This window comes from Lithobates pipiens, unplaced genomic scaffold, assembly GCF_037356315.1.
Source record: "Lithobates pipiens isolate NorthernLeopardFrog02 unplaced genomic scaffold, aLitPip1_a1.2 Scaffold_1, whole genome shotgun sequence".
NCBI classification, from domain to species: domain Eukaryota; kingdom Metazoa; phylum Chordata; class Amphibia; order Anura; family Ranidae; genus Lithobates; species Lithobates pipiens.
The window spans coordinates 148,954,582-148,967,944 of record NW_027507685.1 but is presented as its reverse complement, the minus strand read 5'-3'; the positions used below and the strand labels follow the sequence as shown (position 1 = coordinate 148,967,944).

Sequence of the window (13,363 nt, the reverse complement as noted above, 5' to 3'; positions counted from 1 at the left end):
ACAATTGCCCCTGTACATTGAACACTCACATCAGTCCCTACCCTCAAAGAGCCTACAATCCAAGGTCCCCATTCATATACTAGGGCCAATTTTGGACAGAAGCCAATTAACCTACCTGCATGTCTTTGGATTGTGGGAGGAAACCCACGCAGGCACAGGGAGAACATGCAAACTCCAGGTAGGTAGTGTCTAGGGTGACCACATTTCCAAATTACTATTCAGGGACGCACCTGCGCCCACCCAAAAAAATATGTTTTTTGATACTTTTTTTGCCAATTTTTTTTAAAATGTGTCAAAATTGTCTGACGTGTCCGCCATAATGTCGCAGTCCTGATAAAAATTGCAGATCACCGCCATTACTAGTAAAAAAAAAAAAAAAAAGATAATAAAAAAGCCATAAAACAATCCTGTACTTTGTAAACGCTATAACTTTTGTGCAAACCAATCAATAAACGCTTATTGGGATTCTTTTTTACCAAAAATATGTAGAAGAATACGTATCGACCTAAACTGAGGAAAAACATTTTTTCTATATATTTTTGGGGGATATTTATTATAGCAAAAAGTAAACAGTAATGTGTTTTTTTTTTCCAAATTGTCGCTCTATTTTTGTTTATAGCGCAAAAAATAAAAAATGCAGAGGTGATCAAATACCACCAAAAGAAAGCTCTATTTGTGGAAAAACAAAGATGTCAATTTTGTCTGGGAGCCACGTCGCACAACTGCGCAATTGTCAGTTAAAGCAATGGTGAATCGCAAAATGTGCTCTGGTCTTTGTCCAGCAAAATGGTTCGGGGCTTAAGTGGTTAATAATTGAATAGTGACTAAACAAGAATTTCCCAGCAAGTTGCTGTATCACTGTCATGAATGATATTTGCTGCCACATGAACAAACACTAACCTAGTCCTGGAAGTTTGTCTGGCGCAGTGACAGCTCAAAATTCGCAGCCCTCGTGGGCGGGAGGAGGCTCAGGAGAACTGGACTGGAGAAATTGGCCAGGCAATGTGCTCCGCTCCCTTGTAGCGGCTGTGGGCAGCGGGACTAGTCGGGGGCGGTGGTGGTGGGTGCCCCTGGGAGTCGGGACTCACTGGCACTGACTGGGCAGCAGTGGACACAGGCTGGATCCTGGTGATTCGGCGCTCTGGTGTGCCTGGCTGGTCTCTCTCTCTGCTGCTGCTAGCTGGAGGAGGAGAAGGAAAGAGGAGGTGGGTGGATCCCAGTGTCAGCCGAGCCAACGTCACTGGTTGCTAGACGTGGGGCGGCCCTAGCCTAGCAACCAGTTCTGCAGATGAGTGTGACAGTGACTGTGTAACTATATCAGAGTGGCAGAGGTGGACCGTTTTTTTTTTTTTTGTTTTTTTTCATTCCAGGACACGGTATTGTCCCGGAATGAAGGTGCCCGGGACACGGGACAAAGATCATAATTAAGGGACAATCCCGGACACGTGGTCACACTAGTAGTGTCGTGGTTGGGATTTGAACCAGCGAGGTGAGAGTGCTAACCACACCACTGTGCTGCTGTAGTTGTATCAATGAATGTAAGGCTTCCTCTGATGTCATCTACCTGCCTGTCCACGGCAGACAATCAGTTCATTGATAAAAAAAAAAAATACAAGACTTCTCCTGAATGGCTGAGAAACGCACAGCCTGATACTTTTTAAGCCAGCCAGCTTGGCACCAACAAATTAACCACTTGCCAACCACGCTGTAGCCGGATTGACAGCTACAGCGCGGCCCACCAGTTCTGAGAGGGTCAAATGATGTCCTCCTGTGATTGAGGTGTGTGGGTGGCCTGCGTACTCCAGACCCAGCTGATCACAGATCCGGGTAAAGAGTGAATCCGTGGCTCTTTATCATATGATCAGCTGTGTCCAATCACAGCTGATCACGATGTAAACACAAGCTGGTTATTGGCATAACCAGCTTGTGTGAAAGGGACATCACACTGATTCAGAACACGGATTATAGTGAAGGTGTAAAATTACCCGTTTGCTAAATTTTTTAACAAACTATGAAAAACTTTTTTTTGTCTCTTTGAAATTTTAAGTTTTTTTTTTTTTTTGTTTATTTAGCAAACCATAAAAAACAAACAGAAAAAAAACCCAGCAGTGATTACCGTATTTATTGGCATATAATATGCACCTTTGTTTTAGGAGGGAAGTTTAAGGAAACCTTAAAAAAAAAAAAAAAATAATGAACTTTGAAGCAAAATAAGGGTCAGTGCCCATCAATGCAGCCTCACCATTGCAGCTTGATCAATGCCCATCTGCCTCAACTCTTACTGCTGCCTCGGAGGGGACAGGGAGGTGGATGGGACGAGCGCTATCAGATTACATACAGCGAGAATCTGCCAGATGGGACTTCCCATTACAGAGGCCGCTGAGTAAACAGGAGATTCTCCCTGTACTGTATCTTACGGCGCCCTTCCCACCCCCTCCCGGTTCCCTCCTAGGCAGCCCAAATTGCAGTATCGGCGTATAACGTACACGCTTTTTGCACCTGATTTTCAGGGTGAAAAAGGGTGTGTTATACACCAATAAATAGCTATATTTGTCTGGGGGAAAAAAAAAAAGATAAAAATGTCACAACTGGGCACAGTGTTGTATGACTGCACAACTGTCATTCAAAGTGTGACAGCGCTGAAAGGGGATGAAAATAAATTAAAGGAGAATTCCAGCTTTCCTAACAAAGTTTTGGCTGTAGTTAAACTTTAAAGCAAAAGTTCACATTGCCAAAAAAATTATAAATGCACTTTTTTTTGCAGATAAAAAAAAAAATTGCATTTATTATTATTTTTTGTTAGGGACCCGTAAAGCATTGCACTTAGGATTAGCAGGTCACAGGTGTAATGCCACAGTCCTGCAGACTGTCTGTACCTCCGATATGGGCAGACACACACTGACAGGAAGATTCAATGAACTACTGCAGTGCTCAACAGCCCCCCGATTGTTCATTGAGAACTACAAGCTGACAGCTTCACAGAACACTGTATAAGATTATGACTCTTGCACAAGTGCGACCTCATAAAATTAACGTTTTCAAAGGCATTATTTCATACAAAATTACTTCCATGTCTTACTTTTCATATACAGCTGTCATGTCAGGTTTACCACTGGAGGTGACCTAGTCAGGTAATTGAAACTCTCCGATAGATATAAAAGTACCCTACAGAAAATGACTGTTTATTGGAATAAATAGGATGTTCAAGTGGTTTGGCTATGGGGGAATGTGACACATGCAATGACAGCACAAGCATCAGTGAAATGGATCAGCCTTCAATTAACAAAGATAACATTATACACAGGAGAGATCCGCAGGATGGGGGGGGGGGAGTCTCTGTGCTATGGAAGCCAAAATGGTTATGTTGTGTCACCAACACACGGAATCATAGAACAGGGTAACACCAGCTTAGACCACCCGTCAGTCTCCAAAGCATGCTGGAAGTTGGACCTCCACAGGTTGCCTAAGCTTGGCGTAGAGTCTTTTAAGGCCAGACTGCTATAGATCATCCTCTGAGGAGGAAGTGGTGTGAATGAGGAGGTACCATTTCAACCTGTCTGGTAGGGGAAGAGCCTTCACCTTTACATCTACAGGCCATGGCCTGAGCCTCTGGCGAATAAAGACCCTGCACAAGTGCTTTAAGGAAGGAGGTGATTGCTCCAGCTGTTTCAGGGACTGGTATAGGACAGTCACTCTATCTGCATGGACACTGCAGCTAGCTGGGTTTACTTCAAAGTTCCTGGGCAGGGAGATGAGAGGAGACTGGGCTATCATGAGGTCCAGCACAATTTCTGCTTTGTTCAGCAGTTCCAGGGAGTCACAGTCTTCACAGCTTCCCAGGTAAGAACAGAGCCTATCAAACATGATGTGGAAGCCGGACCAGCAGGAAGGACCATGTTGAGAGCAGTTGTAAGAGGCGCCGGACTCCAGCAGAAAGCGCAAGAGAGGGAAGTGGAGATTGAAGTTCTTGAGACATGTGTGGGTGAGGGACTCATGAGATGGGCAGTCGCTGGGGTCAGCCCCGTGGGCCATAAGGAGGCGGCTGACCCGGAAGCAGAAGGTATTGATCAGCTTGGCCTCTTCTTTGTCAGATCCTACCGTCTCCCCTAACAGAAAGATGATACTGGAGAATACGGTGTCACAGTCCTTTGTGGTGGCCTTTACATCAGCACCTGCAAAGGGAAAAAACAATAGATTGCTACACCTAGAATTTAAATTGTATTCATTTGCATTAAGCTAAAGATTCTTCAGTGCTTCAAAAAAACAGGTAGACCCATTCATATCAGCCTCTACCTCCGAAGGAGCTTGGCAGCTACCAATTATATAATGACATCAAACTAGTCTACCAGTATCTTAGAGAGGAGCTCCATGCTCCACCCCCTAAAAAAATAAATAAAAGTCAGCAGCTACAAATACTGTAGCTGCTGACTTTTAATATAAGGACACTTACCTATCTAGTGATGTCCTCACCCGAGCCAATTCTTTAAACGGTTTCGGGTGCAGGCGCCGCCATCTCTGGTAGGGGAAACAGGAAGTGTAGCCTAACAGCTTCACAGCCTGTTTCCTACTGTGCTGTACTTGCGTATGGTCCTGCAGTCTTCTGGGACCTGTGATGTGTCCCAGAAGACTGCGGGGGAAAGAGGGGGCCGATCTTCCGACTCAGATCGCCATTGGCAATCTCAGCTGGAACTTGTCATAAACCAGGTACCCCCCCCCCCAAAAATACCAAATGTGTTAGTGGCCTGGGGTGGAGCTCCACTTAATACACTATGGGAGGAAATTATAGCATCTGGAGGACACCCATATGGCGAAATAAAAAACGTTCAACTGTTTGTTTACAAGCAAGACAATTACATTCTGTACTTAATCTATGTACAGAACACCCCTCTAGGTCGCTGATGAGTGGTTAATAGCTCAATCACAAGCCCTCCAGCTTGTATCAGATCCAGGAGTCTGGCATTGCACTCCTAATCACGGGTGCAATGCATTTCAAACTCTTTAGGGAAAAAATAAAAACAAACGCACGTTTTTTTCTGCAAAAATATGTACATTTATTAATTTTTCCCAAAAGCGGAACTGATCCTTTAGCAAGAAATCTGTGCACAGCTTGAACTCCACTTACAACCATCTCCTGCAACAGGCATTATATTGCTATATAGTTCACCTGGTGAGAATTCCTTTAGCTACAAAGCTAAAATATTTTTTTTAAATTAGAAGTTGTAACAAATTACTAACGAGAACCAATTAACATTTGACCCTCTACTCCTTGAACTGACAAGCTAAATATGCAACCCAGCATTTGTCACACTCACAGTCTCTGTGTCTATTCCAGTCCCCTTCTTACATAATGTTGATTGACAGAGGTTTATGAAGGAGAATGAATAGATGCCATTGCATTAATGGAACACAGTATTTTCCTGGTTCAGATCTGCTCGCTAGGACATGCTGAGATCAGGAATCTTCACAGGGAGATCTCCCTGGGATCTCAGCGCCATTAAACGAACACAAAAACCATGGCAAACTTCTCCAGTGACGAGCCACTTACCTCCTTCCAGCAAGAGCCTGATATTTTCAGTGTTGTGGATCTGAACTCCATCGCTGCTGGCCAGGGCGTGAAGCAGTGCTGTCTTGCCTGGAAAAAGCAGTGAAACAAAAACAAAAAAATAAATAAAAAAGGAACACCAACAGGCCTTTAGCCCTGATTCACACTGAATGTGGCTTTGAAACCCACATCCGTGGGTCAGAGCGATTTCATTTCTATTCCAGTTGCAGATCAAAGATGACCACCCAAAGATTCTAAACTTACCTCTGGACTATAAAATAGGAATGCAAAAAAAAGATGAAGTAAAAATAAAGGAGAATTTTTTTTTAAGTTTCAGATAGAACCCCTGTCAGGCTTTTAGTGAAGTCTGTACCCCCATTAGGAAGGTTCACTCTCACTATACGTCCTGTTTACTGTTATCAACAAATCTGAACAGGAACAGTGAGGATATCTTCCAATGGGGACACTAGTGCTAGTAACAACCAGGGATTTCCTCTCACTTCCTGTTTTGGCTATGGGACAGGAAATGACATCTCCACAATGGGACACAGATGGCAAAAATAAACCTTAGGGGTTATAACCCTCCCTTACTCCCTGTGTATCATCTGACGCTGTTCACTTCACTGGATATAAAACCACTTTAAGCTGCAAACTACAGAGTCCAGTTTGAGAACTATAAAGTCACACTAAGAAAATTGTAATTGTAAACATTTCATTTCCAATCCCGTCTCAGGGTGGCAGCAGCGTCACTCACTGACCATTTTTGTCAGCTGCATTCACATCAGCGCCGAGGTCCAGTAGTCGCTGAAGGCAGGGCAGTCTTTCTGGCTCCTCGCTTGCCAAATCCAGAGGGCTACTTTCATGAATCTGAAACCAAAGAATATGCAAGATGGTCATATGTCTACTCTCTAGATATCAAGCACATATACTGAAGAATTCTTCACTTCCTTTCCTTTAGAGATGTAACCGCTGGCGTGTGTTATGATCTGTACAACCGCTGCCTCTCTCAGCATGTCATGGATTTTGATAGGCTGGCTGCACTCAACACCTGCCAATCCCCAAGCACATAAACACACCCCTACGCACTGAGGTACGGGTTTATGCACCTGCATGAATGAAGCCTTACTTGCAATACAGCCAGGTAAAAAATATATAAAGAATAAAAGACTATGTCTTACCCGATCCCTTTTGTTAATATCAGCTGCTTTCTGCACCAGCAGCTCCACCATGTCAGGCTGGTTTCTCAGCACTGCGATGTGTAGAGCTGTGTAATACGTCACTGGATCTGGAAGAAACAACAGTAAGAAAGGTTAAAACATCCAGTTTGTGTGACCATTCACCCTGTACAAGAGCTGTGTCAGTCATCAATAAATAAGCATGCAAGAGAACCCATACCTGTGCAGGTAAAGTGATATTTGATGGATAAGTTTAACTTTTGTAACATACTGCAGCCATATTCAGGGTGTAATTTTTAACATGTTACTGTTGCAGCAGCCCCCCATTCCCCATTGGGACAGCTGTGAATGTAAGAACAACATTACGTTATGTGAATGTAAAGCCCCATACACACTCTCAGATTTTCTGCTGATTTTTGTCTTCAGATTTACCAAAACCATGTAGTGCAAGGGCCTGCCTGATTACATGCACATTGAAACTCCTAAGGTTTGACCTCATATTATATAGTTTTAGTAAATCTGAAGGAAAAAAAAAAAACAGCAGAAAATCTGATAGTGTGTATGGGGCTTTAGAACTACAAGTACAGACAACCTATGCAGCGGTTTGTAGTTCTCGATGAACTACCAGGGAGCTGTTGAGTGCTCTAGGTAGTTCATTGACGCTTCATGTCATTCTGTAACTGCTTGCTCATATCGGGGGTACAAGCAGGAAGCTTACACTAACAGTCTGCAAAAGACCTGCATTGCACCTGCAATCTGCTGATTGCAGATACAATCCTTTGCAGGCTACTAGTAAAAAAAAAAAAATTAAATGCCAATTTTTTTTACCTGCAAAAAGATGTACATTTTTTTTTTTTTATACAAAAGGTGAACTTATCCACATTGCACTAACTCTACACTACAGCTTTGTTATCCTCTGTATCCATTTCTGGCTGAATGGGAGATAAGAATATATCTGTGAAAATCATGCAAGGCTGTAAATATAAACTTTCAGTTTTCCTTTTTGCTGCTATCCCCTGAGAGCTGTACCAGAATCCTATTATAACCTGCCAGTTTAAATTTCCTCTGTAAACATCAATAACTAGCTCAGCCAATGAGGAGAGGGAGTCCGGGCATAGCCAAAACTCTCTGTACATCGCTGGATCAAGAGGAGGCTGCTGAACACAGAAAGTTTTGTTTTTATCTTACAGAATGCATGAAGGTAAAACATCTTCTGAGTTCAGCAGCCCCCCCAATACTCAAAAACCTTCAGCCTTTAAAACCACTTTAAATATATTTATTGTTCAAACAATTTTGAATACTTACCCTCAAAGCTAAGGTCAGCCCCGTATTGCAGGAGGATTTCAGCAGCAGGGACCAGTCCCAGTTCAGCCACCTTTAGCAGAGAGTAACTTATCCCATCCTTGTAATAGGCCGAGTCAGAGTGCCTCTCCAGAAGTTCATTCAAAGCTAGAAACTTGTCATTGTGTTCGACCAGGTAACTGAGGGCAAATCAGAACAAAAGAAAAATGTGATGTACAAAAAGCTATGTACGTTTTATGCACAACCACATATTTGTGATGGATTTCATACTGGCATGGTAACTAACAAAGTAAGGAGGAACTTCACTTGTTGCCGGCTTTTTCTCCGCTCATCACATCTGTTATGTGGGGTTCTCTTCAAAAAACATACCTGCCTAGCGGATCCAGTGTTGTCCTGCAGTGAGCCGCTGTTTGGGTGTGACAGCTGGTGTCCCACGCCGCCATCTTGGTTCTCCTCAGTCGCCTCTGGTGATGTGTTTAGCAACTTTAAAGCTTGGATTTAAAACAGGGAGTAGATACCGCTATCAACAGGACACACCGTGTTTACTCCACAATTCACCTGCATTTTATATATCATTTGTAAAATGCAGAGAGCAATGTGGAGTATCACACAGCTGTGTTACACTGAACCGCCTCTCCACCAATCAGGTGCTCGGGTCTGTTACCTGTCACCTGATTGGCTTAAAACGACAGGCGCTGTTATTGGACGCCTATCAGGAGATGCATGAAGGACCCCGCTCATCGCCGTCACCTGCTGCCCCACCAAGACAGGGTAAGTGCCAGACAGACGGCAAGTGGGTGGGGGTCACACTGGCAGCGTTTGATTGGTACAGTGGCTGCAATTGATGTTTTTCTTCAAAAAAAAATTGCGCCCCAGCTGCCAGTTGTTCTGACTGCACTACACAGATTAAAAGGTGCAAGACTTGCTACTATGGGTTAATGTACTAAGGCCCCTTTCACATGGGCTTTCCGGTTAGTTCCGCCTGTCAGTTTTTCAGGCGGACCTGATCGGACACTCTAGTCACTCCTATGGATGTCAGCGGTAACATCTGCCGATATCCGATCCTGTCCGTGAAGGTCATCCGTATCGCACATTGGATCAGATGAAAACGGGCAGCCTGTTTTCATTTGATCTCCCCATAGGGGAGAGTGGGGCTCCGACGGGTCCATCTCAGCACAGTGAGAAGAGATGGATCTGTCATTCACCTGCTCAGCAGATCGATCCCCTGCTGAGTACAGCTGAATCCGTCAGGCGGACTACCCATATGAAAGAGAGCTAGCTTGTATATTTCTGTACATTACATTTTTAAAGGCTGCCAAGCTTATTTTATATGTATAGACTGTCTGATTATGTTATGGTGAATAACCTTCCTCTTCTAGCCTGGTGCCCACGGTGCAGGGAACTATAGGAAAGATATTATAATCATTTTTCTTATTTTACATTTTTTTTTAATACATAATATGATTTGTCATGAATATATAATGGCAGTAAAGAATGTTTTAAACATTTTTCATTAGCTCTTCTTTATTATACTGCAGTGTGTTGTGTACCTGGCAGTGTCTGGTGCCTCTTCTGCCTGATCTGGGTCTTGTATGCCTACCGCACCAAGCAGCTCATCTACCAGTGGCTGGTATTCGAAGATTATCCTCCGGAAGCCGTGGAGGAAAGGCATTCTGGGAGCTTCGTGTTTTCACTCTGTCCAAAGCAGAATACAAATTGGTGGTTATAAACAAAGACCAACGTTAGCAATCAGCCATGTGCACCTTCACTGTACACTTTTAGTTTATCTTGTTTCTTAAATAAATGTCTGTATATTTTTTTTTTCCTCTTTGTGACACGTAAACTTCAAAACACAGAGATTATAAAGTATATACTGTGTGTGTATATAAAAAATTCCAACAACATAGTGACCTTGATGCATGTTATTTGGTTCCTACAGGCTCAATTAGCTTTCTTTCCTAAATCAGCTACATACAGCCCTAACCAATATGATTCAGCAGTTGTCACCATATACAGGGCCAGTGGAGTGAAGGAACAATAAATAGACTAGACAATCCACTGCTGTGCAGTTTTCAGGTATACATGCAAGAGGCTGTATTCATTCCCCTAAGCTGCCTTCCATATTGTTGGGTTTATCAGGAACACAACTACAGCAATGTATGGTACATCGTGGAGTGATAGTTGGCAACATTAGTATGAGGCCATGGTGAAGATACGTTTGTTTGTTTTCAAACATGCGGCATGGCACTGCACAGGTTAATGCATGACCTGGTGCAGGTGAGAGCTAAACAGTAATTAGATCTGACACAGACAGGCGGAACAATTACCAGAGAGATTAACATGCAGTGTTTTCATCACATTAGCACTGCCACATCTGTGACGGTGAGCCATGGATTGTGATCCTTTGGCGAATAGGAACAAACTAGGTGAATGAACCCATAGACACAGGGAATCGATCAGCCATGACACCACAAGCTGCAGCCACAACATGTGAGCTCATCATTACAAGGTAAGGCAAACAAACAACACAGGAAACAGAACTACACTAAGATCCCTTTCACTCTGGAGCATTAATAATAGCGCCTACAAAACGCCCTAAAACAGCGGCTCCATTCACTCCAGTGTGAAAGCCTGAGGGCTTTCACACTGGATCGGTGCGCTGGCAGGGTGTCAGAAAAGGTCCTGCCAGCAGCTTCTTTGGAGCGGTGAACTCACCGCTCCTCCCTATTGAAATCAACGAGGCAGATGCGATACCGCCAGCAAAACGCTGCTCCAGTGGCATTTTGCAGGTGGATTTAACCCCTTTTCGGCCACTAAAATGATGGTAAAGTGGAGCTAAAAATAGCTGGCGCTGGTGGCATCTCAGTGTAAAAGGGACTTATATCTAGTAAAAACAACAAAACATTTTAGTACGTACAATTTTTTTTAGTGCTATATTCATAACGGCCTCCCGTCTTTCTTTGGTTTGCCTGCATTCACCTTAATTTACTCATTTAAATGCATACAGAATATCTAATAGTCTCCTGGATGCACACAATTCTATCCTGAATGCACACTAGGTGCTTTGCACTGAGACATATACACACTATAGAAGCATATGCTTTGTTTATTTTTATTTGAGGGGTTTACAATCACTTTACGAGCAGCTGCTGCTGAGAAAAGTTGCCCCACTTACCTCCGCAGACAGGAGGCTGTTATGTAGCACTAAAAAAAATTGTACATACTAAAATGTTTTGTTGTTTTTACTAGGTATTAGTGTAGTTCTGTTCCCTGTGTTGTTTGTTTGCCTTACCTTGTAATGATGAGCTCACATGTTGTAGCTGATCGATTCCCTATGGGTTCATTCACCTAGCTTGTTCCTATTCACCAAAGAGACAAGCAACTTCTTATTCTCCAATCATGGAGCGCCTGTTCATTTCCTCCTATTGGGTTGTATGAAAGAATGGGGAAGTTGAATGACAGGATCTCCAACACCCATTCACAGAATGTGATGGAGTGGGGTAGATTTACTAAAACTGGTGCAACTGTGCATGGTAGCCAATCAGCTTCTAAATTCAGCTTGTTCAGTTAGGCTGTGGAAATAAAATCTGAAAGTCGATTGGTTACTATGCAAAGCTGCACCAGTTTTAGTAACACCCCCCCCCATCATGTGATAATATCAGCAACGTGAATGGTGGAGAAGGCAGGTGGGTGGTGCAGCTTTTCTCAGTAGCAGCAGCTATTATCATAGTGCTTGATGACAGACAGTCTGGGGAGCATCCAGTAGCTAGGGGAAGGCCCACTATAGAAGATTTGAACTACGGAACGTGTTCCATAGGAAACCATGGTAAATGGATTGCAGTGTAAATCTGAAAAATACAGAAAGCACTAAAACGGCATAGGTGTGAATCCAGCCTTAGGGAACATAACAATTAAGGTCCATTCCCATGAAGTACTTCAGTGCGGGTCCAATTTTTCCCAGGATGGGCAGGTGTTCATCCCCGTGCCAGCATCCCATTAATTTCTATTGAGACATGTGGCTTCACAGCCATTGTGTCCTAATATGACATGCAAGTCCCTGAGCGCACTGGGTGCATTCGGGGACCCACATGTTGGGGTGAGGGTCCCCAAATGCAAGGAGGAGGACAAGGACTAGGGGCAGCCTTTCCCCAGTGGCATCCTAGCGGGTAAACTTCCACATGTGGGCAGTGAGAGATGATGTAACTATCTCTCTGCACGACCAGCGGGTGTGGCTCTGTCAAGAGCAGCCTATGTGGCCCTGTTCTAGGGGCAGAAGAGCGGTGATGTAATCTCTCTGCTGCCCGCCACACTGCTGGCAGATTAGCAAAGACCACAGTGAGCGCCGAGGGAGAGGTCTGACCAATATCGGTAAGTTTCTGGCTGATATCAATAGCTAAAAAAAATGAAATATATGTTAATTGGCGGCGTATGCCAGCAGAAATGAATGGGACTCATGCAACATCTGCCCATCCCTGTCCTGGGAAACCAAGTACTCGCATTAAAGCGCCTCGTGTGATTGGACCCTTAGGGCTCGTTTACACCCGACATCTGATCTGCAGTGGGTGACTTTGCTGAGGGTGTCTGGGAGCAGAGAGGTCACCTGCACCACACATGTCTGCATTGTAAGCCCTGATTGGGGTGAGACTGTGTTTGGCAGTGGCACTGCCCACTGAAGGTGACCAGGGAGGATTCTCTTTCTGCAACCTATAGGGGGCGTACCAGCAATGTGATGTGTATAATAATAACACATCCTATGTACTGAGCATGTATAGGAAGGGGTGGTCAGGTGGAGGAGGAGCCCCCCCAGAGAGGACACCTCCCCTCCCCCAGGTTCCCCTGACGTCATCATCCCAGGACTTCTCTTCTGCCTCCTAAATCTCCTCCCCTACCATGTGACAGCCGGCCACCTCAAGCACGGGCAGGACCCATTCATGATCTTCCTCGCAGCCTGCCCTACATCACCCGTGAACGGAGCCCCTCTCACCTGCAGCCCCGGGGCTCCCACAACCGGAACCGGAAGGCGACCTTGGCGGGGGGCGTAGCTGAGTTATCAGCACCATGAGTGACTTGGCTGAAATGCGATATGCACAATGCTCAGCAGATGGCAGCAGACACATACAGGCTGAACACGTGGTGGGGAGGAATGTACTAAACAGCAGAGTACAGCAGGGGGCAGTACAGAGACGACACGCTGAGCACGTACATAACCACCTGCGCTATACTCTACGGGCGGCAGGTGGCAGTAGAGAGACAGCGCTCTTTGCAGTACACCGTCGAAAATGCAAGCGATAAGTGCAATATAGACTAAAGCCACAAGATGTCAGTGGAGAGCCATCAGCTGAAA

The 13,363-nt window shown here is 44.5% G+C and overlaps 1 protein-coding gene across 3 annotated transcripts; it reads right to left on the bottom strand.

The window, feature by feature from the left end:
- Window positions 1–3,161: 3,161 nt before the first annotated feature.
- Window positions 3,162–13,151, bottom strand: ASB6 (ankyrin repeat and SOCS box containing 6). 3 transcript variants are annotated; one of them, XM_077478433.1, is made up of 7 exons: window positions 13,004–13,151; window positions 9,570–9,714; window positions 8,023–8,198; window positions 6,721–6,827; window positions 6,301–6,409; window positions 5,546–5,632; window positions 3,162–4,172 (listed from the first exon to the last, which is right to left on the bottom strand). In XM_077478433.1, the coding sequence occupies exons 2-7, from the start codon at window positions 9,689–9,691 to the stop codon at window positions 3,499–3,501; spliced, it is 1,275 nt and encodes a 424-aa protein (XP_077334559.1). In that variant the 5' UTR covers window positions 9,692–9,714; window positions 13,004–13,151; the 3' UTR covers window positions 3,162–3,498. The 3 variants fall into 3 exon arrangements, with proteins under 3 accessions (XP_077334559.1, XP_077334562.1, XP_077334565.1); XM_077478436.1 differs by having other exon boundaries at window positions 12,909–13,022; XM_077478439.1 differs by lacking the exons at window positions 9,570–9,714; window positions 13,004–13,151 and adding an exon at window positions 6,938–7,059 and having other exon boundaries at window positions 8,023–8,168.
- Window positions 13,152–13,363: the final 212 nt, after the last annotated feature.

Coding starts and splice junctions, on each gene's coding strand:
- ASB6 (XM_077478433.1), bottom strand. CDS start 9,691: ATGCCTTTCCTCCACGGCTTCCGGAGGATAATCTTCGAATACCAGCCA. Junction 8,199..9,569: donor GAGGCACCAGACACTGCCAG/GTACACAACACA, acceptor ATTTGCCCTCAG/TTACCTGGTCGAACACAATG. Junction 4,173..5,545: donor CAGGCTCTTGCTGGAAGGAG/GTAAGTGGCTCG, acceptor TTCCCTTTGCAG/GTGCTGATGTAAAGGCCACC.